The sequence below is a fragment of the Bos grunniens genome, chromosome 25 (genome assembly GCF_055505025.1).
Source record: "Bos grunniens cultivar Pamir isolate PY7600 chromosome 25, Bosgru_T2T1.0, whole genome shotgun sequence".
Lineage (NCBI taxonomy): Eukaryota > Metazoa > Chordata > Mammalia > Artiodactyla > Bovidae > Bos > Bos grunniens.
This window is the reverse complement of record NC_141189.1, coordinates 6,036,320-6,064,025: the sequence shown is the minus strand read 5'-3', so window position 1 is coordinate 6,064,025 and position 27,706 is coordinate 6,036,320. Positions and strand designations below refer to the sequence as shown.

The 27,706-nt window shown below is 41.2% G+C and overlaps 1 protein-coding gene across 2 annotated transcripts in view; it reads right to left on the bottom strand.

Moving 5' to 3' along the window:
- Window positions 1-27,220, bottom strand: part of LOC147344829 (cytochrome P450 3A24) — a 45,195-nt gene extending 17,975 nt beyond the window's left edge. The window contains exons 1-7 of one of the 2 annotated variants that reach the window (XM_086374075.1): window positions 27,033-27,220; window positions 22,703-22,796; window positions 13,847-13,899; window positions 11,437-11,536; window positions 6,201-6,314; window positions 5,862-5,950; window positions 2,072-2,220 (exon numbers count right to left, since the gene is read on the bottom strand). In XM_086374075.1, the coding sequence (XP_086230201.1) occupies window positions 2,072-2,220; window positions 5,862-5,950; window positions 6,201-6,314; window positions 11,437-11,536; window positions 13,847-13,899; window positions 22,703-22,796; window positions 27,033-27,103 (670 nt within the window). In that variant the 5' untranslated portion in view covers window positions 27,104-27,220. Of the gene's footprint in view, window positions 1-2,071; window positions 2,221-5,861; window positions 5,951-6,200; window positions 6,315-7,010; window positions 7,143-11,436; window positions 11,537-13,846; window positions 13,900-22,702; window positions 22,797-27,032 lie in introns of those variants that run through there. The other variant, XM_086374076.1, reaches the window with a different exon arrangement.
- Window positions 27,221-27,706: the final 486 nt, after the last annotated feature.

The window sequence follows — 27,706 nt, the reverse complement described above, 5'->3', positions numbered from 1 at the left end:
TATTAAACAGAAACTACTCAAAAAGAAAGAAACAATGTGAATAGACCTATAAGAAATACAGTTTGATTTGATAATCAAGACACCACCCACAACTTGAAAATGAAAAGCTCAGGTCCAGATGGTTTCCATGCTGAACACTACTCAAATAATTAAAGAATTAATGCCAATTTTCCACTAATTCATCAAACAAATAGAAGATGACAGAATACTCTGAAAGTCACTCTTCAGAATCAGTATTAACCTGGTGTGAGAAACAATAAGATAGTAGAGGAAGAAAAAAACTATAGATCAATGTATCTATGACCATGGATACACAGATCCTCAACAAAATACTAGCAAACTGAATCTATTAACATATAAAAAGATGTATACATCATGTATAAGTGTGCTTTATCCCAGGAAGGCAAGGTTGTATAATATGCCATTTCAATAGAGTAATAAACAATGACCACACAATTATCTAATAGATGCATAAGAAGCATGTAACAAAAATCCAATACGTGCTTGTGATTAAAAAAAAAAACAAAACAACTCTCAGCAAACAGAAACAGAAGGGACTTTCATCAACCTGATAAAAGGAATCTATGAAAAGCACATATTTAACAACTTATGTAAACCCATAGTTAACACTAATACCTAATAGTGAAAAACTGGATGATTTTCTCTAAGATTAAGAATAAGACAAGGAAGCCTTTTTCACCACTTCTACCCAAAACTGTACCTGACATTCTAACCAGAAGAATTAGTCAAGAAAATTAAATAAAATATATCCATATAGGAAATGAAGACTAAACCTCTGCTATCAGACAACATGATATTTTATACAGGGAATCCTAAGAAAACCACTAAAAACCTATTAGAAAAAATAAATAAGTTCAGCAGGGTTTCAAGATACAAGATCAAGGCAAAAACCACTATGATATTGTAAAGTAATTAGCCTCCAACTAAAATAAAAAGAAAAAAAAGATACAAGATCACAACACAAAATCAATTGTATTTCTATATTGCAATAAATAATATAAAGTGACATTAAGAAAATAACTCCACTTACAATAACATCAAAAAGAATAGAATAAGTAGGAATAAAATAAAAGATGTAAAATTTACACTCTGAAAACCACAAAACCTTGTTGAACTAAATTAAAGAAGATGTAAATAAATGAAAAACATGCCATGATCATGAATCAGAACATTCACATTGTCAAGATGGCACGTTGACAGATAGAAGATATTCCCTATCAGAACTCTAGCTGAGCTCTTTGAATAAACTGACTAACTTAGCTTAAATTCATATGAAATTGGAAGGGGCTCAGAGAAGACAAAATATTACTGAAAAAAATAATAAAGTTATAAGACTCACCTTTCCTGATTTTAAGACTTACCATAAAGCTACATTAATCAAGGCAATGTGGCACTGGCCTAAAGATGGACATATATCCATGGAATAAAATTTTGAGTCCAGAAATAAACCCACGTGTCTATGGCCAACTGAATAATGGAAATGTTTCCAAGACCATTCAATGGAGACAAAACAGGCTTTTCAGTAAGTGGTGCTCAGACAACTGGATACCTATAAGCAAATTGCACCAGGACTATTGATTTAAGTAATAACTGAAATTTGTACCTTTTGACCACCATCATCCAATTCTATCTCCCAAACCCTGTCTCTAGTAACCAAAAATCTGACATCATTTTTCTATGAGTTTGGATTTCTTCCTTTGATTCAACATATAGTATTTGTCTTTCTGTCTGACTTATCTCACTTAGCATGAGGTTCAGCCACATTGCTGCAAATGAAAGAATTTCCTTCCTTTTTATGGCTGAAGAGTATTCTGTTGTGTTTGTGTCTGTGTGTATAAATACCACATTTTTCCTATCCATTTATCCATCAATGGGCACTTAGGTTATAAAAACCATTGAATTGTATATTTTAAATTGGTGAATTATATCTCAATAAACCTATGAAAAAGAAGAAAGGGAGGGAGGGAAGGAGGAAGAGAGGAAAAAAGAACGAGAGGGAAGGAGGGACAGGAGGAAGAATACAGAAAAAGAAATGTAGTAGGATACTTACCTACTGAGAGAAGAAATGGATTGAGGATATTAAATCTTAAGAGCTTCTTAGCATTCTCCACAAAGGGATCTTGCGGGTTGCCAAGGGAATCAATATTCACTCCAAATGATGTGCTAGTAATCACATCCATGCTGTAGGCCCCAAAGACACTGAGTAGAGAAAGACAGACACAGACAGTTAAAATCAGGACCAGCTGACTATCCATATCCAACAGAGTCAACAAGAAAATCATATATAATCAGATGCCCAGGCAAGACAGGTCAAGAGCCACACTCTCTCAGAACCAACTGCTGGATCATGGAAGACTGTCTGCTACTATCACTCGCTCCTGAGGTGTGTATGAGTGTGAATGATGCAACTGTCCCCGTGCTGGGGGGATGGGGGCACTAAGGCAAGTTAGACCCCACCCCCCAAACTCAAGGAGCTCAGTCACAGAAGGATAGAACCCATAATCAGACAGAGGACAGTAGTGTGCTTTGACTATGGCAATAAAAGGTGTATAAGGACTGTGTCTGAGCAGAGCAAAGGGAGCAAATTCACTCTTCCTGGGGAGTCAAGAAAGGGGACATTGATCTGGGTCTCACCTTACCACAGAATTGTGCTCAGAGCTGATGCCCCTTTAGCGCAAAAGCAGAGTTGATATACAATATCACATTAGTTTCAGGTGTAGAAGGACGATTTTAAATACTCCATTTAAAGTTATTATTAAATATTGACTACATTCCTTGTTAGGTACAGTCTATCCCTGTAGCACAATTACGTTATACATTGCAATTTGTACCTTTTAATCATCTGTCCTATCTTGGCACTCCCCTTCCTACTTCTCACTGGTAACCACCACTTTGTTTTCTACACTGTGAGTCTGTTTCTGTTTTGTTATATTGATATTTATTCATTTTATTTTCAGATTCCACATACAAATGATAACATGCAACGTTTGTCGTTCTCTAACTTATTTCACTAAGCATGATACCCTCTACGTCCATACATGCTGTTGTAAATGGAACAGTTTCATTCTTTTATATGGCTTGGTAATATTTCTTGTGTGGGGTGTGTGTGTGTGTGTGTGTGTGTGTGTGTGTGTACACACATGTGATACATCTTCTTTCAACATTCATCTACTGACAGATACTTACATTCTTCCATATCTTGGCTACTGTAAATAAAGCTGATAAAAGAAATGGGGTGCATGTATCTTTTCAAATTAGTATATTCATTTTCACTGGGTGTATACTCAGGGTGGAATTCCTGAATCATATCACAGTCCTCAGGCTGCAAGGCAGGAGATTTGGGTTCGATCGCTGGGTCAGGAAGATCCCCTGCAGAAGGGAATGGCTACCCAATCCAGTATTCTTGCCTGGGAAATCCCATGGACAGAGGAGCCTGGGGGCTACAGTCTGTGGGGTCACAGAGAGTGGGACATGACGGAACACAGACAATAGTTCTCTTTAAGCTTTTGGAGAAACCTCCATACGGTTTCTCACAGCGTCTGCATCAGTTTACAGTTGTAAACTGTACCCTGTAACTGTAAACAGTTACCCTTGTACCAGGGTTTCCTTTTCTCCACATCCTCACCCAAACTTACAGGTGTTGGCTGGTTTTGTGATTTTGATTTGCATTTCTCTGATGATTTGCAATGTTGAACATCTTTTCAATTGTATATCTTCGCTTGAAAAAAATGTCTATTAAGATCTTCTGCTCATTTTTCATTGGGTTGTTTGTTATTTAGATTTTGGGTTGTATGAGACATTTATATATTTTTGGATACTAACCTCTTATCATCATATCATTTGCAAATTATTCTCCCATCCATTAACTAGGTGGTCTTTTCATTTTATCAATATTTTACTTCACTGTGCAAAAGACTTTTAAGTTCAATTAAGCAAAAATAAAAAATCAGGTCATTTGCTTATTTTTACTCTTGTTTTCTTAAGAGTTAAATCCAAAAACATATTGTTATGATATTTATGGCAAAGAGCATTCTGCCTATTGTTTCTTCTATGTTTTAATGATTTTCCAGTCTTACATTTAGATCTTTAATCCATTTTGAGTTTTGTTTTTCTATAGGGTATAGGAAAATGTTCTAATTTCATTCTTTTACATGTAGCTGTCCAGTTTTCCCAGCATACTTATTGAAGAGACTGTCTTTTCCCCACTGTATATTCCTACCTCCTTTATCATAGATTAATTGACTCTAAGTATAAGGGTTTATTTTGGAGCTCTCAAATTTATTCAATTGATATGCGTCTGTTTTGTACCGGTAAGTAGTCTCTAGAATCAGGAACAAGACAAGGATGCCCATGCTTGCCCTTTCTACTCAATATAGAATTAGAAGTCCTAGCCATAATAATACAAGAAAAAGAAGTAAAATGCATCCAAATTGGAAGGGTACATGTAAAACTATCACTATTTGCAGATGAAATAATACTTTATATAGGCAACCCTGAAGTTCCACCAAAAAACTAGAATAAATTAATTCAGTAAAGTGGCAGATAGGTGATTAATATGCAGAAATCTGGTGCTTTTCTATACAGTAATAAAGAACTATAAGAAAGAGAAAATAATAAAACAATCCTGTTTAAAATCACATTAAAAGAATAAAACACTTAGGAATAAACTTAATCAGGGAAGTGAAAGACCTATACTATGTAAACGATAAAATGATGAAGGAAATCCAAACAAACGGAAAGATGCTGCATGTACATGGATAGCTACAATTAACGTTTCCAAAATGTCCATACAACCCAAAGCAACCCAAGTAGATCTAGCGCAATCCCTATCAAAATACTTGTGGTACTTTTCACAGAACTAGAACAAATAATCCTCAAGTTTATATGGCACCATCAGTTCAGTTCAGTTCAGTTCAGTCGCTCAGTCATGTCCGACTCTTTGCAACCCCATGAATCGCAGCACGCCAGGCCTCCCTGTCCATCACCAACTCCCAGAGTTCACTCAAACTCATGTCCATCGAGTCGGTGATGCCATCCAGCCATCTCATCCTCTGTCGTCCCCTTCTCTTCCTGCCCCCAATCCTTCCCAGCATTAGAGTCTCTTCCAATGAGTCAACTCTTCACATGAAGTGGCCAAAGTATTGTAGTTTCAGCTTCAGCATCAGTCCTTCCAATGAACACCCAGAACTGATCTCCTTTAGGATGGACTGGTTGGATCTCCTTGCAGTCTAAGGGACTCTCAAGAGTCTTCTCCAACACCGCAGTTCAAAAACATCAATTCTTCAGCGCTCAGCTTTCTTCACAGTCCAACTCTCACATCCATACATGACCACTGGAAAAACCATAGCCTTGACTAGACGGACTTTGTTGGCGAAGTAATGTCTCTGCTTCTGAATATGCTGTCTAGGTTGGCCATAACTTTCCTTCCAAGGAGTAAGCATCTTTTAATTTCATGGCTGCAATCACCATCTGCAGCCATTTTGCAGCCCAAAAAAATACCATACAAGACCATAAATAGCCAAAGCAATCTTGAGAAAACCAACAGAGATGGAGGCATCACGCTCCCTGACTTAAGACCAAACTGTATTTTTGTCTCCCAGAATATCCAAGGTGACACTTAAGCAGAGAAGTTAATCCTGGCTCATGTACACAGAAGATAACTTCTGATATTTTCATGAGCCACCACTCATTCTTGGGTGGCCGGCCAGCTGGCATTGTAAACCATACACCTGCTTCTGTTTGGTCACTAGAGTAACTCAGCAGTAGGAATTTGGCTCCAAGGCACGAAACACAAGGGTCTCCCTGGAGCTCAGAGGACCAGAAGCTCCACTCCTACTTACTCTTTCATGTTGACGGACTTGCCTTTTTCTGCTTCCTTCCTCAGGTTCCTCACCAACACATCTCCATACTTCCCAATGATAGGGAACATCTAGACACAAAACACAACAGCACAGGAAGTTAAATGTGGAGAAGTTTTCAAGTTTTAGAAGAACCTGGTTTTCAGGGGCATGGAGCCGTAAATGACATTTTATTATGAATCTGATGATGTCTCTTTTAGGATGTGAAGATAAAAACCATTTTAGGAAACTCAAATTTGGCACACGCCTTGGACAGGGATATGAATTTATTTTCTACCTTATTCTTTAAGTTGCTCATGGAAAACCCTATTCTTTTCTTACCTCCTTGAGCTTCCCACTGGTGAAGGCTGGAGAGAGCAATGTCCGTATTCTCTTCCATTGTTCATCCTCAGCCACAGAAACAGCATTTTTCATAACTCCCCTTGGACCAAAAACCTAGAGTTGAAAGCAAAACACATTTTACCCTACCTAAGTGTTGGAAGTCTCAACAGTTGGGGAAAATTTGTTAATAATTTGGGAACAATGTATCCAACAAATCTTTCAGTTCAGTTCAGTCGCTCAGTCATGTCCGACTCTGCAACCCCATGAACCGCAGCACGCCAGGCCTCCCTGTCCATCACCAACTCCTGGAGTTCACTCAGACTCACGTCCATTGAGTCAGTGATGCCATCCAGCCATCTATCCTCTGTCGTCCCCTTCATGTTTAATGACTATCTATGTAGTACCAGGCCCTATGCTAGATGAACAATAAACATTTATCCTGAATGTCTAGGTTCCTGTGAATGTGGAAGAGACATTCAGCCACTTGATGTGGTTTCCAGCATTCATATTCCAATCTCCTTTTAAACACAAATGACCCATGTAGTATGGAAAGGGTTCTTCCAGGGGGATAGAAGAGAATAAGATCTAGTTCATGTTCCTGGGCTGCCAGGGTCCAGCCCCGGCTGATCCAGGGTATTCGAAGCGGGGACGGCGTCGGCGACCTATTTATTTAAATATTTTATCAAAGATATAAAGAGTAATAGGATGAGGATAGCTCAGTAGGAAAATTCAGTGGAGAAAAGAGGCTGAGTAGCTTGGTTTACGCGGGAGACCAATAAAACTTCAAGACAAGAAGTTTGCACCACTTACGTAGGCCGCAGGCGTCCTTCCATTCTCCCGAAGGAGAGGAGACACTGAGGCCTCCCTGGTCAGATCTTAGAAGCCCAGGCATAATTAGTAAGCATGGTGGGTTCCGCGCTCCAGATGGAGACTCAACCAGAGTGAGAGAGAGAGCGACATGGGGAGACCAGTATTTCGAGAAACTGATCCCAATTCTTTATTTTCCAGAGTCTGTTTTTATACACTGAGATGTTATACCAAAGTCACGTGGGGACAGCAGTCCTGACTTTTATTAAAGTCAGGTGCTTCACACAAATGTATACAGAGGTCTTAGGGGTGTTACATCATCTTCTGGCCAGGGGGGCCTGCTGACAATTTACGACCCTCTCCTTGTGACAGCGGTCAGTCAATCAGGACACTTATTTCTCCAGGGCTGATTATTCTCAAAACAGACGCCACCCAAGTAAAGTTACATTCCTACAGGGTGAGGGTGTAGTGGGTTTTAGTTAAGGAAAGAATTTACTTAGCCTAAGGTCTAACGTGATTAATATCAAAGGTTAATACTTATTTCTTCTATATATTCATTAATGTGTGTAAGGGCAGGGGATGTGGAGACTTAGCAACAAACATTGGCTCAACAAATGAAAAACCCTTCACCAATACAATTTCTAATCAGCCCATTATACTTATACTAATAGTTTTCTAACTTTTCTAAGGAACCTGTTTTTAGAAGGTTTAAAGCATCTTGTGCTGTGAGCGATCACATGTGGCCGGACAAGCCTGTCAGGCAGGCCAGAGAACCTTCAGAGGAGTTTGTAGGTTAAAACACTCTTATCACACCCAGGAGTTTTTATTGACTGGAGCTCTAGGTTAACTCCTTCTCCGAAAGAGGTGGTGGGGGACAGCCCCCCGTAAAGTCAGAGGTGTAGGTAAGAGCACAAAGTAGTAAAGTAGGCAGGCTCTGGTTATGGGGGTAGACGCTCGAGGAGTTCCAGGGGGACTCCTGAGGCTCGATCCCGCCTTTGCGTATGTCGAGCCTCCTTCCTCATGACCTTTGTCACGGGCGAAGTACCTCACTCTGGCCCCCAACACTGGGCCATGCAGAGAAGGGATTGGTGACAGCCAGCCAGATAGCCTTGGCCGACTGCATTTTGCCTCAGGTTACTTCAGTCTTTACATATATTTACAGCCTGACCAACTGGAAAAAGGAATGTGTTGACATGGTGGGGACTTTTTAAGTAGTACTAACTACACAAAAGATTATGAATCTACCTGATCTTCTGAAAAAAATTATGCAATGATATGGAAAACATTTCCCCTTCATTTTCCCCAGGAATAGAAGGGGAAAGAAGACAATTCTACTTCTCAGCTTGGGACAGGTGTATGAAGCAAACTTGTTTGAAAATCTCCTCAATCTTTCAAATTTATATTTTGTTTTAAAATAGATTGCTCCAACACTCATTCATGATAAAACTCACAAAACAGGAAGACAAAAAAATTTCCTCAACTTGATAAAGAGCATCTACAAAAAGACCTACAGCTAATAGCACTTTAATGATGAAATACTAAAGTGACATCTTCAAGATAGGAGACTCATCACCAGAGTGGAGACTCCAGCCTTTGTTGTCTCATAATTAGATAGCTCACAGTAAATGAAAATAGGTCTAGAAGCCTCAGCAATACCACAGAGCACACTTGAAAATAACTCACAAAAAGAGGAGAATAGCTGATGTTTGCATCATCCCTTCCTCTAGGCCTGAACTGCTCAGCATCAAAAGGGATTTCCCCAGCCTGAGACATTTTCCCTTGCTGGAAACATTAAAAATGACTAAAAGAGACAACAGGATCAGTGACCAGTTTCTCCAGCCTTTCAGAACATTGCACAAATGACCTGCTTTGCTTTCACCCTTCCCAGAGAAGAGCAGAGCTGAGACAACTAGAGACAACTAGGAACAAAGAAGAAGGGCAGGGACTACCAGTGTCAACCACACAGCAGGAGTGACTATGGTTCTCTGTATCCTGCTCTGCAGAAAACCCCAGAAACTTTGCTATGATGAAGCCAACTGCCAGCATAGTCATTGAAAAACCTCTGAAAATTTTGGTGCTGATCACTCCCAGGGTTCTATATTCAGTTCAGTTCAGTTCAGTTCAGTCGCTCAGTCGTGTCCGACTCTTAGCGACCCCATGAATCGCAGCATGCCAGGCCTCCCTGTCCATCACCAACTCCCGGAGTTTACCCAAACTCATGTCCATCGAGTCAGTGATGGGCAGATTCCAATTTCTTGCATCCTGTCTTCCCCCTCAACCCCAAGAGAGCTGCTCCAGCCAGTGATGCCGTGAGACCCAAAATCCATATCAGCTGCCAGCCCCAATCTTTTTGGCTGGGCATGTGTAAAACCCCATCCCAGACCCCTGCAGCTGCTCAGGTGTCTATACTATATCAGTAGAAAGCAGTAGGTATAATGTGCTTTTGTAGCTACACAAACACACACACACACCTATCTGTCTTTATCTGTATTTATCTGTCATCTGTCTATATCATCTGGCCTGCTATCATCTATCTACACAGAAAAGCATGGATTTGCACTGATAATACAGGTGGTGACTCCACAGACTAGTTTCTCAGTCTTTGAACCTGTGACTTCTTCTCCAACAGTGAGAATGCCAGCTTCCATCATCCTTTCTATATTATTACTTGATCAATCTTCCTTTATGGACCCAATCCACAATGCATCCCTTTCCACTCACAATGCCCCCTCGCCTTATGGGCCAACCCCACAAGTGAGTATTCTGGGTTACCTTACCAGGGAAAGTGAAAGGGGCTCCCCTGATAGCTAGTTGGTAAAGAATCCACCTGCAGTGGAGTAGACCTCAGTCCAATTTTTGTATCAGGAAGATTCCCCTGGAGAAGGAAAAGGCTACCCACTCCAGGATTCTTGGGCTTCCCTTGTGGCTCATCTGGTAAAGAAATCCTCCTGCAATGTGGGAGACCTGGGTTCAATCCATGGGTTGGGAAGATACCCTGGAGAAGGGAAAGGCTACCCACTCCAGTATTCTGGCCTCGAGAATTCCATGGACTGTATAGTCCATGGGAACATGACTGAGTGACTTTCACTTTCACTTTACCAGTGCCCAGCTGCCATCCCTGTGAACACCATCCCCTCCCTACTCAGTCTCTGATTTGGAGCCACTGTCCTCCTTCTCTGGCCCCACCCTGATGTGTGAGGCTGCCCACATTCTGTGGCCCACCTATGGGTTTAGGACTGGATAGTCCAAGAAGACATGACAGGCAAGGGAAGGAGAGGGAAAGGAAGGGGCAAAAAAGAGAAATGAAGAGCCATGTGCAGCTTCTGATACCAACGGAAACTGACCAGTGTGTGTAGCCTTTCTCCCCAGTCAACTGAACAATCAGCCGTCTTTTATTCCATGTTCATGGTGTTCAGGGAGTTTCATGAATCCTACCCTACTGCCTCCAACCCCACTAGAGCTGCCCAGCTAGTGCCACTGTTGATGCTATAAGACCCAGGATTGATAACAGCAGTCAATCTTTTTGGGTGGGCATGTGCAAAACATTATGACAGGCCCCTGCAGATGCTCAGATGCCTAAAGCCAGTCCTCACTACTGTCACTCGACTGCACTGACACACCTGTCCGCAGTTAACCTCCGCAGCCACAAACCTGCACACAGCCAGGCTCAAGCCTGAGCACAGCAGTGAAGACCCAGCACAGCTAAAAATGAATAAATATTAAATAAACACATTATTTTAAATGGATAGTCTTTCCATAAATGGTGCTAGGGCAATTCAGACATTTAGAAGCCAAATTAAAAAAAAAAAAAACTTAACCTCACACGTTACAGAGAAACTAACATAAAATGGGTTATAGGCGTAAATGTAAAACATAAAATGATTTAATGTTTAGGGACAAAATAGGAGAAAATCTTCAAGGCCTAGGGCTAGGTCAAGATATTTTGGACTTGACAACAAAGGCAAAATCCATAAAATGGAAAATTGATAAATCATTCATCAAAATTTAAAGAGCAGTGTTTGCTACGCTAAAGACCCTGATAAGAGGAAAAAACAAGCTACATGCTACAACTATATAAGAATAGTAAGAAGGAGACTTGTAGGGATGGAATAGTTCTGTACATTGATTGTAGTGGTAGCTACACAAATCTACATCTAGGACACATTTCACAGAACAAAACATACACAATGAGTGAGCATGAAACTGAAGAAACCACAATATGCTCTGTGGATAGTATGAATGTCAGCTTTCTGCTTTGAAATTGTAGACTAATTAATCAATTTATTGCTGTTGGAGGAATCAGGATGAAAGGTACCTGACATCCAGCTTTTCTGTATTTTTCTCTTTTGACAATATCCTGTGAATCTGTAATATATTTCAAAATGCATATCTAATAAACAAATTTTAAATTAAAAAAATGGATGCCTACCTTCCGGTTTGTGAAGACAGAATAACATTCTTTCACTAGTACTGTTTTGATCACATCTGGATCTGTGATAACCAACAGAGGATGTTTACCTTCAAAAATCCTGTGTGGGGAAAACAAAGCTGATTAAACTTAATAAGCCATTTTCTGCAGCTGGAGCCATACCTGGAAGTCCAGATGTTTATCTTAACATTACATAACCCATCCTTCTAAAGTTATCATTAAAAATACCATGAAAACACTGCTAATTCTAGGTGGTAAGTATATGGGTATTTCCTGTATCATTTTCCACAATTTTTATAGGTTTAATATATTTCATTATCAAGAAGGAAGTTAGGTTAGTAAATAATTGAAGGAAGTAAATTATCTGAAAATTAAAAAATAATTAAGGGGAGTCCATCTACTCAGTCATTTTTTAAGATATACCCAAAGCATGAAAATGCATATAATATTAGATGAAAACTGTAGACACATCTATCATAAATATGTAACAATATATCTGCAAATGGAAGAAGATTTGGAATGCTCCACAACTGACAGTGGGATATGAAAGATTTTTTTGTCCTATTTTCTAAAATTTGCTTACTAGTTAATATTTTTTAAGCAAATATTTTAAATAGTGAGATATCTTTGGTAGCATCAAGTTCAGGAGAATTTGAACAAAAGGAAAAAGAGAATGAAAAAGATCAGAGAAGTACGTATAACTCATCTTTTAAATATTTTCTTTTCATTACATGGGTCCCGTGGGCCTCAGGCTCCATGTCGGTGACATCCATCACCAGCAGGGCAGGCCCACGTTTGACCCACCTATCACACAAAGCTGACTCCTTAGATGTGACATGTCACTGTTTGACCTGAACTCCTGACTATCAGGATGCCCATTCATGGGAATTGGCCACTGGAATGAGGTTTACTCTGGGTTATTTACTGTCTTCTGACATTTTGGTTTCATTATCAATCACTTGCAATGGCTAGAACAAATTGGAAGATTTTCCACATGTTCCCTATTCCTCCTTTAATTTCACAGAAGAATCTCAAATGGTTTCATGATCACATATAAAAATTGCAGAGAAACACTGCACTTACTTCTGCCCATTTCCAAAAGCTGTTCTAAAACTCAGAGGGTGTAAGTGGGTGTCAAGAGCATTTAGTGCTGAAGCAGTGACAGGAGGGATTGAGGAGGCACTTAATCTGCTCTTCCACCTGACTGAGTTATTATTTGTATGATTCCCTTCTTCCCACCATGGTTTTGCAACAACACTTGGGTGGAGAAGAGATAGTGGTTTGCTTTATATTCATGATGTCACTCCAGCCTTAATAATTTCTCTCACTAACAGTTACAATCAGGTCTTTGAACCCACCTCAGATCATAGTGATTCAGTGTACTGATGAGTGGGGTCAAAGTCTGTATTTATAACAAGCTCTCCCAGGTGCTCCTCATACATCCATGCATGAGAACCATTTTCTAAAAGAGAACTGGGATCCACCATGAAAAACGGACTCCAGCCCGAGCTCACAGGTACTAAGCGTTGGAGGGGCAGCTGGAGCTGGGCCAGTAGTGTCCCAGTGCTATGTATTCTTTCCACTCAAGCAGGTTGACATGTGGGGCCATGGCAACTCACAGGTTCCCATGGTTTCTGAGGGCCTCATGAGAGAAGATGAAGAGGTCCGGACAGGTAGAGCCTCTGCCACTTGCTGTTGGCAAAGAAGCACCACATGACACCTCTCCCTCTGCTCTCACCAAACCTCCAACAGCTCCTAAAGCCCACCTGACAGACTGGGTTAGATATATATACCCTACATCTCCTCAAGGTCAGAGAAAAACAGTAGATAAAACAATCATTGAATACAATTCTATTGGAAAATCTTACCTGAAAATTAAACAAATTCCATACATGTAGAGAAAGTAAAAAGCTGAGCAGAAATGATTTCCCATTATGTTAATCTATAACCCTCATCTCTTTTTCCAAAAGGACATATTAAATCCAGAGTTTAAATAAAGGATATTGGGTTTAAATTAAAAGGTAATCATGTGGGAAAGGGTCATAAGATACATTTATGAGCACATATTAGAATGTTCTGGGATAATGCATTTTATGCAATTAAAGGTAACCTAAGGAGAGAAAAATGGAAAAGGGGAGGAAGAGTGAGATCCTGGAGAGAAAGTGATGCTAGGAGTCCCTGGGCCTCAAAGTCTGGAGAAAAGTGACGACCTGTGGTCCTCCAGGCCTGATTCAGACTGTGGACCTGGATACCTGGTGGCCTTCATGATCTCTGGTAGAAAAAACCTGCAAGCTTTACAGCAAATGACTTCATTCCAAGAAGCTCTGGACTGAGAGTGCCCTCCACACCACCAGGGGAGGGCAGGATTATTATAACAAGTGTGTCCGATGGGAGTTTTCAGAATACTCACCCCCACATTTTCCCATACTTTTTAAAACATTCTTCATCAAACTCACAAACACCCTATAAGGAAAAACAATATTACATTATTAATATCCTGTATTGAACCCTATCTCTAATTCACAAAACTACTATTTTTCACTGGCAGTTGGAGGGAAGTTCTTTTTTTAATATAAATTTATTTATTTTAATTGGAGGCTAATTACAATATTGTATTGGTTCTTATTCACAAATGTCTTAAGGGGAAGGAGGGAAAATAGAGGAGATATTTGAAACTGACAATTTAAAATCACTCTTGAATATTCTTTGAATATTATAGACACTAAACACTTACCCTGTCAGTGAATACTAATTACTCTTTGTCTTCCTGAAGGCTTTTCCTTGTGCATGTGTTGTCTAAAATCTCTTCATCTCTAATCCTCCATGGACATGTGACAAAACTGAAGCTGAGGGAAGTAACAGATTCCTACACACACTTTCATCTCCTAGTTAAGCAGCCTTTTCATTTATCTCATGGGCTCTTTCTAGAATTCTAGCAGAATAAGCAAGTCAAAGCACTAGTAACATCTTTTAATCTCACAGATTTAAAGAAGTCTAAGGGGTGTGTGTTCAATGAGAAAGTGAGTGAGTGACTGAATGAATGACAAATTGGACATACCTCCTAGTCTTCCAGCTCAACACAGAAAAAAATGGGGAGATGCCACAACTATACAAGGAACAGTGCATTTTAAACACCTGGCTTGATAGGAATAACCAATTAAAAAAAGGATATAGCTCCCTTGCTAAGACTAGCGAGGGGGACACTCTCCATCCCCCTTCTGATGTCTATGTCAGAAGCTTACTCTGTCCCTTTTTGTACTTTAAATAAATCTCTGCTATGCAAAAGCTCTTGAGTGATCAAGCTTGGTCCCTGGTCCAGAAGCTAAGTCTTCTTCGGAGATCATGAATCTGCATTGTTCACATTAAGCTATCATCTTGGGGCTTGCCCAGGATCTTCAGGACAGGGTAAGAACATTCAAGAGCTCTAGTCTCTCTGCTTTCTCAGTATACATATTTTCTGCTTTACTTTTACTAACTCTATGGTTTGCTTGTGTGAATGAATGACATGCCCTGCACAAAGCAAGTGATGAGCCCTGCTCTGCAGTTTCACGGTGCCTCGTAATGACTGAAGGCAGATCCAAAAAGGGGAGCCTTGTCAGGGGTTTATACCACCTGTCAATGCCAAGAGACACCCAATGTCCCTGTGAAGGGAGTGGCCAGAGGATGGCAAAGCGTGTGGACAGAACTTTCCTTTCTCGGTCATTTTTCCTGGTCCCTTTGACCACTTTGTAATTGCATGGGGAATCAGAACTACTAACCTAATCTGTTGGGTCATAGACTTTGAGTAGACTTAAGATTCATGCCGTTACTATGTACTTTCACTTAGACCCCAAGCTTGGCAGTCATGGAAGTGCCTGGTCTTGCTAGGAGCCAAAAGCTACAAGAGCAGATTTGGGAGCAAGACAGAACTTTAACTCCAGGAATGTCTCTCAGGCTAAAGGTCACTCTCTTGGCTGCCTCAGGGACCAGTGATCTGAAAGTGAGTCTTTGTCATGGCTGTGCCTCTGATCTATGTGGAGAGAAGCACTGCTGCTGACCATGAGGTCACAGCATTGACCTCATTTGAGGACACAGATTGGGAATTGCAGGATCTGGTCAGATTGGAAATGCAAAGGGTTTCTTCCTTTAGTAGTGGACCAGAAGAGGCTCTCGGGTGGCTTCTGTCTCAACTCCTTAGATATTCTTTCTGTGGAATCTGTGGAAATGGACTGGAAGGATTGGTTCTAGTAGCTTGAGGACAAAAATCACTTTTTCCTCGCTGGCCGACCCTTTTGCTATCACATATACTGGCGTGGTGACACTCAGAAAGGACGTCTTGGTTGTTGTTTATCCCTTTATGACTCACCATTTCTACTGCAGTCAGGACTGTACTCAGGAATGTGCATAGGCACAGGGAAGACGGATGCTTCCCCTAGTAGTCCTAGCTTGGTAAACATTTTGGGAAACTACTCTGACAAATCAAAGGTTGTGGTGGTATAGAACTAGAAATCAATTTGGGATGCCATCAGATCTACCCCTGGTGCATCTCCACCCCATCTCAGTGGTAGAACCGGGAGAGGTGAATCAGGCTCCTGCATTGGTAAGGGACAGACTAAGTCCGACCAGGGAAGGAAAACTTCGGTGGAAAGTCTGTCTACACTCCCATCTAGAGCAGGGAGGGACGCCTTCGGTGGAAAGAAACCATGGCTGTGGATGCTTCTTTTTTCTCTCTTATAGATGGGAACTAACAGTTCCAAAACCACTCCTTTAAAATCTATTAAAAAAAAAAAAAAACTAGGACAAGTTTGATCCCTAGAGTTTAAAAAGACATGCCTGATCTTCTTCTGTGATACCAAATGGCCATAGTATCCTTTGGAAGACAGGGAACACTAGCCTGTTGAAGAGTCTCTTAATTACAATATTGTTTACAATTAGATCAGTTCTGTAGAAAACAAAGAAATGGGTGGAAGTGCCATATATGTTGCTCTTTATCTCTCTGTGAGACATGCCAGACTTGTGTCCTAAGGGTACAGACTTGAGTGTGAAACCTTCAGCTCCCTCCTGTTCTCTTACTTTGCCCCTGTATCTGGGGCTGCCAACTGAACAGGCTGAGAATCAAGGCACCCTTCCAGGAGAGCTTACCTCAGTCTCGGTAGACTATTTAGAGGATATGTCTTGGGACAGATGCTGATTCCTGACTTGAGAGCTCGAGTTTTGGGGGAAGCCATTACTTTTGGAGATGAATGGCTTGGAGGCAAGGGGAAAGAGGGATTACAAAATAGCCTTCCTCCCTACTGGGACCCAAGGGGTTCCCATAACAGAGCCACTTTGCCAGATGTATTCTTGAAGGACTCAAGAGAGCATATGCTAAGACTTTAAACTATGCTAAGTTAACTAACATAGAATAGGGAGAGAAGGAAACTCCTGGTAAACTCTTAACAAAGATTATGGGGGGCTCTGCACATGTTTACTGACATTGATCCTGAAATTACAGAGGGAGAAATGATCTTAAAAGATAGATTTCGGGGGTACTCTTTCTACCCCCTTCTGATGCCTATGTCAGAAGCTTTCTCTATCTCCTTTATACTTTAACAAAACTTTATAATAAAAAAAAAGATAGATTTTGGAGAGTGTTTTGCCTATGTTCTCCTCTAGGAGTTTTATAGTTTCTGGTCTTATGTTTAGATCTTTAATCCATGAGTTTATTTCTGTGTATGTGTTAGAAAGTGCTCTATTTCATTCTTTTACAAATGGTTGACCAGTTTTCCCAGCACCACTTGTTAAAGAGATTGTCTTTAATCCATTGTATATTCTTGCCTCCTTTGTCAAAGATAAGGTGTCCATATGTGCATGGATTTATCTCTGGGCTTTCTCTTTTGTTCCATTGATCTATATTTCTGTCTTTGTGCCAGTACCATACTGTCTTGATGACTGTGGCTTTGTAGTAGAGCCTGAAGTCAGGCAGGTTGATTCCTCCAGTTCCATTCTTCTTTCTCAAGATAGTTTTGGCCATTCGAGGTTTTTTGTATTTCCATACAAACTGTGAAATTATTTGTTCTAGCTCTGTGAAGAATACCATTGGTAGCTTGACAGGGATTGCATTGAATCTATAAATTGCTTTGGGTAGTATACTCATTTTCACTATATTGATTCTTCCAATCCATGAACATGGTATATTTCTCCATCTATTAGTGTCCTCTTTGATTTCTTTCACCAGTGTTTTATAGTTTTCTATATATAGGTCTTTAGTTTCTTTAGGTAGATATATTCCTAAGTATTTTATTCTTTCCATTGCAATGGTGAATGGAATTGTTTCCTTAATTTCTCTTTCTGTTTTCTCATTATTAGTGTATAGGAATGCAAGGGATTTCTGTGTGTTGATTTTATATCCTGCAACTTTACTATATTCATTGATTAGTTCTAGTAATTTTCTGGTGGAGTCTTTAGGGTTTTCTATGTAGAGGATCCTGTCATCTGCAAACAGTGAGAGTTTTACTTCTTCTTTTCCAGTTTGGATTCCTTTTATTTCTTTTTCTGCTCTGATTGCTGTGGCCAAAACTTCCAAAACTATGTTGAATAGTAATGGTGAAAGTGGGCATCCTTGTCTTGTTCCTGACTTTAGAGGAAATGCTTTCAATTTTTCACCATTGAGGATAATGTTTGCTGTGGGTTTGTCATATATAGCTTTTATTATGTTGAGGTATGTTCCTTCTATTCCTGCTTTCTGGAGAGTTTTTATCATAAATGGATGTTGAATTTTGTCAAAGGCTTTCTCTGCATCTATTGAGATAATCAAATGTTTTTATTTTTCAATTTGTCACTCATTATCAGAGAAATGCAAATCAAAACCACTAGGAGGTACCATTTCACGCCAGTCAGAATGGCTGCGATCCAAAAGTCTACAAGCAATAAATGCTGGAGAGGGTGTGGAGAAAAGGGAACCCTCTTACACTGTTGGTGGGAATGCAAACTAGTACAGCCACTATGGAGAACAGTGTGGAGATTCCTTAAAAAACTGGAAATAGAACTGCCTTATGATGCAGCAATCCCACTGCTGGGCATACACACTGAGGAAACCAGAAGGGAAAGAGACACGTGTACCCCAATGTCCATCGCAGCACTGTTTATAATAGCCAGGACATGGAAGCAACCTAGATGTCCATCAGCAGATGAATGGATAAGAAAGCTGTGGTACATATACACAATGGAGTATTACTCAACCATTAAAAAGAATACATTTGGATCAGTTCTAATGAGGTGGATGAAACTGGAGCCTATTATACAGAGTGAAGTAAGCCAGAAAGAAAAACACCAATACAGTATACTAATGCATATATATGGAATTTAGAAAGATGGTAACAATAACCCTGTATACGAGACAGCAAAAGAGACACTGATGTATAGAACAGTCTTTTGGACTCTGTGGGAGAGGGCAAGGGTGGGATGATTTGAGAGAATGGCATTGAAACGTGTATAATATCATATATGAAATGAGTCGCCAGTCCAGGTTCGATGCACGATGCTGGATGGTTGGGGCTGGTGCACTGGGACGACCCAGAGGGATGGTATGGGGAGGGAGGAGGGAGGAGGGTTCAGAATGGGGAACACATGTATACCTGTGGCAGATTCATTTTGATATATGGCAAAACCAATACAATATTGTAAAGTTAAATAAAATAAAATAAAAATAAAATAAAAATAAAAAAAGATTTCTCACTCAGTCGGCTCCAGATATCTGCCATAAGTTATAAAAACTGGCATTTGGACCAAATCAGTCTTTAGAAAAACTGTTACAGCTGGCTCAGACAGTATATTATGGTAAAGAATATGAGAAAGAAAATAAGAGGGGAAAAAAGAACCAGGCAAAAGACTGAAGCCCCAACAATGGCTGTTAGACCTGCTCTGAAACAGCCTGAGAAAAATGCCCAGATGGACCCAGGTGAAAAGGGATGGGCTTGTTATTACTGTGGAAAGAAGGGGCATCTCAAGTGGGATTGCCCTCAGGCATCTATGCCACCCCCAGCTCCATGTCTGGTCTGAAAAGGACCATACTGGAGAAGAGACTGCCCTCTAAGGTGTAGGCCCCAGGGGTCGGACTCTCAGGACAATCAGGACCAAAGGTGCCCACACAAGCTCCCACCCTAATTACACCTGAGGAACGCTGGGCATTAATAACTGTGGGGGGCCAACCAGTCGATTTTATTTTGGACCCTGGGGCAGCTTTCTCTTTGCTCACTGAAGCCCCTGGTCTGCTTCTGTCAGAACGAGCCAAACGTTATTATTTCAGTCATCCTTTAAGCTGCAACTGGGACTCTGAGCTGTTTTTCTCACGAGTTTCTAATCGTGCCAGAGTCTCCCTCACCCCTTCTGGGGAGGGATATACTGAACAAAGTCCAGGCCTCTGTTTTCATGAATATGGAACCCGTTCTTTTAACTGAAAAAAATGTAAATCCTAAAGTGTGGACTGATGGAAAAACTGTGGTCGAGCACAAAATGTTGTTCCTCTCCTTATCAAGCTCAATGACCCTCACCTATTTTCATATCAAAAGCAATATCCATTAAAACCTGAGGTTAAGAAAGGGTTAAAGCCTATCATTGAAAATTTAAAGGAACAAGGGCTATTAATTCCCTACAATAGTCCACGTAACACTTCTATTTTGGGTGTGAAAAGGCTCAAATGATAAGTGGAGACTTGTTCTAGATATATGAATAATAAGTGCCTAATTCTTATACTTTATTGTCTGAAATTTCTAAACAAGCCATATAATTTTCAGTGACTGATTTGAAGGATGATGCTTTCTAACATTAAACCTATATTAAATCATCCTCTACCTATGATTTTAAGACAATTGAGAGGATTCTTGGGCATTACAGGCTATTGCCAAATTTGGATTCTGGGTTATGGGGGACTTGCCCAGCTTTTAATGAGGGCTCAAACTGCCCCCCAAAAAAGGGACTCTCTCTATGACAGACTGTTTTTGCATAGAGATATTGTCATAGATCCTAAAGCCTTAGAATTAACTAACTATGTGACTCAGCTTTTCAACAGACATTACTAGAACTCTGGGAGGTGACCCCTGACCCAGCCTCCACATTGGTCTAATTTCTGGGTCTGTGGAGCACTCCCCCTCCTAATCAATTGAAGGCTTCCCATGGTGGGTTTCTCCACTTCAAGGAAAGGACTTTCTTCAACTCTGCAAATATCTTCATGAACAACAATCGTATGTGATGCCTCTTCTTGATCTGATGACATCTAACAATCCTAAAATGGACTGGTGTAACTATGGACATAATGTAACTTTTAATTTTGATTATGTTTTAACTTGGTTTAATGACCATTTTGCCTTATATCTATAACTATGTAACTGGATTTGTTTCTAACTGGCTGAAACCTGTTAAGTTACAAATGGTTGTTCAAGCTCCTATGAATGCCACAGGCTCCTCAAACTATTACTTGGGGCCCCTGAATCAGACACCCTCAACATGAGGGTTAGGAGAATATGTTGCCTCAACAATTTAGGGACTATGCCCCTCAACAGCAGGAAGTAGTTATGGGATGAAAATGATGCCCCTTTCCCTTGCAACATAATTCTCCTAAAAGAAAAGGTTGGGGAGAGGGGGATGAGAGAGTCAGTTCCTAGGCAGGCTGATAAAAAGACCAGATTCCCCAAGGAGGAGAAAGGGGTCTGAGGCTCTCAAGGAGAAAAGGACAAATATTTTTTTCTATATTACTTTGTCTTAGTGAATATGACAATGTATCTTGCTCGAGGACATGTTTCTCCTTAGCAAGAACCTTCTGACTAATCTTGTTATCTTGAAACTTGTAAATTGTGGGAGTGGGTCTGGTAGGACCTTTACAAACTTGAGACATTCTTTTGATGTATTGTAATAACCAATTTAAAAAGTATACAGCTCCCTTGCTAAGACTAGTGAGGGGGGCACTCTCCATCACCCTTCTGATGTCTGTCTCAGAAGCTTTCTCTGTCCCTTTTTATACTTTAATAAAACTCTGCTACACACACATACACACAGGACAAAAAAACCTGGCCTGAGTTTTTACTTCTATAACTTAAAAAAAAAGCCTGTCCCTAAGTTTCTATCATGATATTTAATGCTTTAACAAGTAAATGAAAGTCTCAGAAATGTGAATTGGGGTGCATCTACTAAAGAGTTCACCTAGGAAAGGTGGAGAGAAAATTACTGCTTCTTCAGATGGAAAAATGTTCAGGAAACTCTGAGGCAGTAACAAGACAGTGAAGACCTCAGCTGGGAGAATCAGGATCTGAGAAACAAGCCTCATGTCTGCAGGACAGGAAATCTAAGCCAGAGAGCAGCCTGCACACGGGGCTCTGCCCCTGCACATCTGAATGCAGTTCATGACCTTCAGTTCAGGGGCCAGGCCCTGGGGAGGCATCAGAGCTGAATGAATATCAGAATTCACAGTCCATATGCCACCTGGTACATTCCTTTCAGTTAAATTAAACTTCTAATAATTTTGTCAAATCATATCATTTCTAGTGATTTTTGTATATGTGATTCTGCCTTATTTTTTAAAACTCCACAATTTATTTAGCAGTTAAGTATCTGAAGCAAATAGACAACCACCATGTTGTCTCAGTTACACTAATTCCCTGCTCAAACTCATCCATGAGGTGCCCGCTTTGAAAGCACAGAAGAAAAGCAGAAAGCTTTTGTTCCATTTTTCATATCCCAAAAGATGTCATGTGTAGCAAGAGGTAGAGCAGAAAAAGCGAGGAAAAAAAAAAAACAACCTGCAGGCACTAGCAGTTCTTGAGAGAATCCAAGTATGTGCAAATTACCTGATACATTAAAAGTGAAGCATCCAAGCAATTCAGGAGAAAGGAGAAAAAAGGGTACCCAGAGCTTATGCTACCAACAGGATACATCTGACTGTACTGTACGCTGCTTAAGAGCCACGACCAGGCATCCCTTCATGCTTCTCTCCTGACAATTAGTAGGGCTGTGCTTTGCTGGGAATCTGCACCTGGCAGAGATAAGACCCTCTTCACAAAGCTTACAAGATGGAACTTCAAGTCCTGTGCTGACTCAGCCAGAGAGTTCAGCTGTCTGAGGAGGCAAACCTGAGGCTCCTGACAGCTGACAATAGAGGCCTCGGGTAAAGAGGGCATGTGTGGGTGGGGCCTACAATGCCATTTCTGGGAAGTAAGAAAACTCTCCACTATCTCCTGAGGAGGAGAATTTTTACTATGCAACTCATCTGGGATTTGCAATAAGAAGCAAAAAAGGGACATCAAACAACACACACCTTTCGGTAGGACAGAACATTTCCAAAATAAGGCAGAGGTCTTGGCCCAGGAACTCCCAGCTTCTTAAATAGTCCGTGTGAATAAGTTCCATATCTATAAAGTGAAAGAGAAAATCCAGGTCAGGGATTGTGGAATGTGTGGAGCTGGCCAGTCACAGACTTGGAACTGGAACTGTCAGCCTAGAGAGGTAACATGTAGGCGATAAATAATAACAGCAATTCCAAAAGCAATAATTACTTTCATTCATCATCTTCTTTCCCTCTTGCACAGTGAGACAATATCACTTTCACCATCAAGTGAAATCTTGAAGGTCCTAATCCTAGATTGGATGCTTGATAAATATTTAAATTTGAGAGCTCCTGAGAGGTGTAGGCTATAATTCCTCCAAAAAATTCATTCATATGTATTCAGCAAGTTAACTCTTCCATGATTTAGAGATTCTCATTCTAGATACAAAGGGGAAACTTTTCTTTTCTGTATCAAACATGAGACTTTGGTTAACTGCATCTGCCCAATGACAGAGTTACTAGAGTCTACCTTGGCATTGTTCTTATCTTTCTCCTTTCCTCTATATTGTTTTGTTGTTTAGTCACTCAGTCATGTCTGATTCTTTGTCACTCTATGGACTGCAACATGCCAGGCTTCCCTGTCCTTCACTATCTCCTGGAGTTTGCTCAAACTCATGTTCATTGAGTCAGTGATACTATCCAACCATCTTATCCTCTGTCTCCCTCTTCTCTTCCTGCCTTCAATCACTCCCAGCATCAGGGTCTTCTCCAGTGAGTAAGCTCCTCCCATCAAGTGGCCAATGCATCAGACCTCCCTCCATGCTGCTGCTAAGTCTCTTCAGTCATGTCCGACTCTGTGCGACCCCATAGACAGCAGCCCACCAGGCTCCCCCCGTCCCTGGGATTCTCCAGGCAAGAACACTGGATCTGATTCTTCTTAACTCTGTCTTCACAAGCTGGCATTAAAACAAGCACAGTGTTCTTGTCTGTATAATGAAAACTGTGTTCAAGCCTTCCACTGCCATCATAGAAATTGAGTACCTTTCAGCTACACCCATGACTCTGTCACCCGGCAATTTGGTTGACTTGAACTACAAAAAAGGGTGGTTGACCCTTTTGTTCCCTGAAACTGTATAAATGAATGACTAAAGGATCCATCTCCAGACCATTCCCCACCTCATGGCATCTGGTCCTCCAACCACCTGCTAAGCCCAGGGCCTGAAATACACTCATTTTTCTGAAGATTCTCAATCATAAAGCAGCTAGATTACTTCCTCTGCACTTCAACTATCTTAAAAACCAATCAAGCTGGTGCTCCCTATGCCAGGCCTGCCTGCAGGTTATTCTTCATGTATTATGTGTGCAAGCTCACAGTTCCGAGTTGGGGATCTTTGCAAGCCTGCTCACTCTGGTGTTCCTGAGAGATGACAGAGTGCAGGAAAAGAGAGGCTGAAGGAAGAGACTGCCATCGATGGTTTAAACATGAACTTGCTAGGCCTCCAAGGCTAACTCTCTAGAGGCAAATTAGTAAGGTATGGTTGAAAAGCATGCTATGTGTAAATGGTTCATCATGCCCTATGGGCACTTTCAACAAAGAGATATCATGGTTCCCAGTCTTCAGTTACCTTTCCGTGTAGAGCAAAAGACTTTGTGTGACCAAAAATGAGTGACTATAAAAAACTCCAGAATACTGGACTAAGCTCCTCTCTCTCCTTCTTTGGAAGGTAGCCTTTAAGGTAGCACAGGTTCAAATCTCTGTAGAAATCTAGCGGTCTTAAAGTATGTGATAAGAGAAACCCAAAAAATTTCAGGAAAGTACCTATGTTGGAAGTGCACACAGAGGTACCTTGGCCAAGTGCAGTCGGCTATATCTCTCTTTCCTCCAAAGCAAGTGGTGGAGGTGTGGGCACCAATCACCACAAAAGAGATGGCCTGGGCTATTCAAACCCCAGTTGCTTCCTCTGTCTTCACAAACAGGGCAAGTCAATGTCTGCTTCTGAACCTTCAGTGTGCTGCTGCTGCTGCTGCTGCTAAGTCGCTTTAGTCATGTCCGACTCTGTGCGACGCCATAGATGGCAGCCCAACAGGCTCCACTATCCCTGGGATTCTCCAAGCAAGAATACTGGAGTGGGTTGCTACATAAACTCAAAAGTGATGCCAAGCAATTGAGTGAACATGTTGGCAACACTGGTCCCACAGAGAGCTCTGGTATAGTGTCTAAATTCACATGGTTCCACCAAGGCAGCAGGTGGACTGAGTGAATTATTTGGCTTCTTTCTAGCTCTTTACTTTTTGGTTGGTACAGTAATGCTATTTTGGGTAAAAAGGAAGGGGCTAAAGATAAAGCCAACATTTTTATAGTCTTTACATCCTGTCAGCCTAACAAGAGCATTGCCTGCAGCGGCTGATTTCTGGCTGCACCAGCACCTTCTCAGGCTACAGGGATGTTTGCCTGGTGGGACACTAGCTGGTACCAGCCCCACTGTCAGACGGACCACACACAGTGTGACTGAGGTTGTGTCTTGTCCCCAGGCTTCCAGCAGATGAGATGCCAACCCTGTTGACCTTCTGTGGGACCAGGTCTGAGGAATAACTCTAGGGGGTCTGCTCTGAGGAAAGAGGAATATTCTCCCCTCCATCCCGATCTCTTTCTGGATGCCTCTCATATCATCACCAGCTCCCAGGCATGTATACTCATCTGCCCTGAAGACTAAAATAGCCTGCTGGACATGCATATTTAAAAGGGTATATCACAGGAATATTTTACAACACTAGATTCATATTCCAGGCATTATTCTAGAGGGCGAATTTATTTACATACCTTTCTAGGTGCTGGAACACCTAGAAACAGTCCTCTTTTGTCCTTCAGGGAAAAACCACATGCTGGAAATACTCATATTGATTTCGAATCCCATGGACAGAAGAGCCTGGTAGGCTACAGTCCATGGGGTTGCTAAGAGTCAGGCACGACTGAGCGACTTCACTTTCACTTTTCACTTTCATGCATTGGAGAAGGAAATGGCAACCCACTCCAGTGTTCTTGCCTGGAGAATCCCAGGGACAGAGGAGCCTGTTGGGCTGCCTTCTGTGGGGTCACAAAGAGTCAGACACGACTGACGCAACTTAGCAGCAGCAGCAGCAGTACTAAATAGAATGAAATTAAACTGTACCAATTAATTTTATAATAATAGGCAGAAAATATGTTGCTGAAATACCTTAAATTCCTAATACTTCTTTCAAGTAATTAAAATGAGGTTAATATTACCCACATACATGTCATCATGATTTACTACACTTAGTGAAAATGAAATTGACACAGAACCTAAATGTGATTTGTAGGGGTATCTCTCTAATCACTCATTAGAAATAACTCCTCTCCCAATCCAATCCATGATACCAGAATCTTAACATTGAAAGGAATTTTTCTGCTAGATGGTTTTGATTCAACCTCCTGTGCCACACTTATACAGGGAAAATAAAATCCAAATTGGACTCTGGGGCTTGTGCCTCTTGTAGGCTTAGCAGATGTCGTATCACAGGGAAAATAAATATGTACATTGATTCTAACCCTTCCAGAGATTGAGAGAAAAAGTGAAAGAAATGAATATAATTTCAAGATTTTTACCAAGTCTCCTCAGATCTTAAGCTTTCTCATTTGGAAACTAGATAATTTCTGCAGAGTACAGGGTGCGGGAATTGAGTCTTAGGAAGGGATGCCCTGAGGAGGGGCACAGAAAAGGGGAAGGTCTGACCATGAAAAAAAGGGTGCTCAGTCTCAGGCCTCCCAACAAAGTCAGGGTGCACCCCATGCCTTGTGTAAATAACACCTGGAAGAAGGGTCCGGAGCAGGAACTCCTGAGTGACAAAGGGGCCGATACTTCCTCATGTCTCTTGCAGCAGGTACAGTCAGAGAGACTGAAACAAAAATCCACGTTGATCCTTGCCTCCAGGATTCCCAGCCATGGGAATCAGTAAGGACTATGCTGTACATGGGCCAGTTGTTTTTAATTTGCCCTTGATGGACTCTGGTTGACTAGTCTAGGTCCACGCAAACTGGCAGTCAATCAGAGGGTCATTCTCAGGAGCAAATAATGTCACAAACCCTCCTAACTATGCTAACAGCAACTCAGGAGTAAAGTTAACTCCTTCAACAGATGTGGGTAAGATCGATGATAATAACCCATTTGGTGCCCATAGCACATGATGCTTGAGCAACTTCCCCTCCATTTACTTTGAACTTTAAAAAACTAAGGGAACCCCCTTTCCTGATTAGCACCCCAAGACCTAGGTTTTAGAAGAGATGAGCCTAACAGTTACTCACAGATAAAGGAGCACCAGGCTGATAGACAGGAGAACCCAGGTTTCCATGGAAAAGCTTGGGATTAGCTCCATGGCCACTTTCTTGGTGATTCCCTCCTCTGAGTTTCCTTTCAGCTGTGTGTGCTGCTCTCTGCCTACCTCTCAGTGTGAAGCTTCTGTTCACATTAGGTGGAGATTCAGTGCGGTTGGGAGATTTATGTGCTTAGAAAGGAGTTGGAGCTGGAGCTGCAACCAATAGAAGAGCCACCTGGGCTCCACCTGTAGGAGCCCTCTCGGCCTTGGTAGTTGGCTGAGCATCATACACATTACAGTTTGACCTCCCTTGAGTTCATATTCTGTAGGAAATCAATAAACAACTCAATCAGTGTTAACAGTAAGCCCAAAGGTTGTAGAAACTCAAATAAAGCCACTGGCTTTAATTCTGCTCTCGACTGCCCTGTCTCTAGGGTTGCCTGCAGTCCAAAATGTTTGAAATTGTTCAAATAAGATGATGGTGGCAGTGTAGTTGCCAAGTCGTGTCCCACTCTTTGTGACCCCATGCACAGCGGCCCGACGGCTCCTCTGTCCATGGGATTTCCCAGGCAAGAATACTGGAGTCAGGTGTTATCTCCTTCTCTAGGGGGTCAAACAAGATGGCTGTACTGATTGTTACTGTTACTTATATGATTTTTTTTT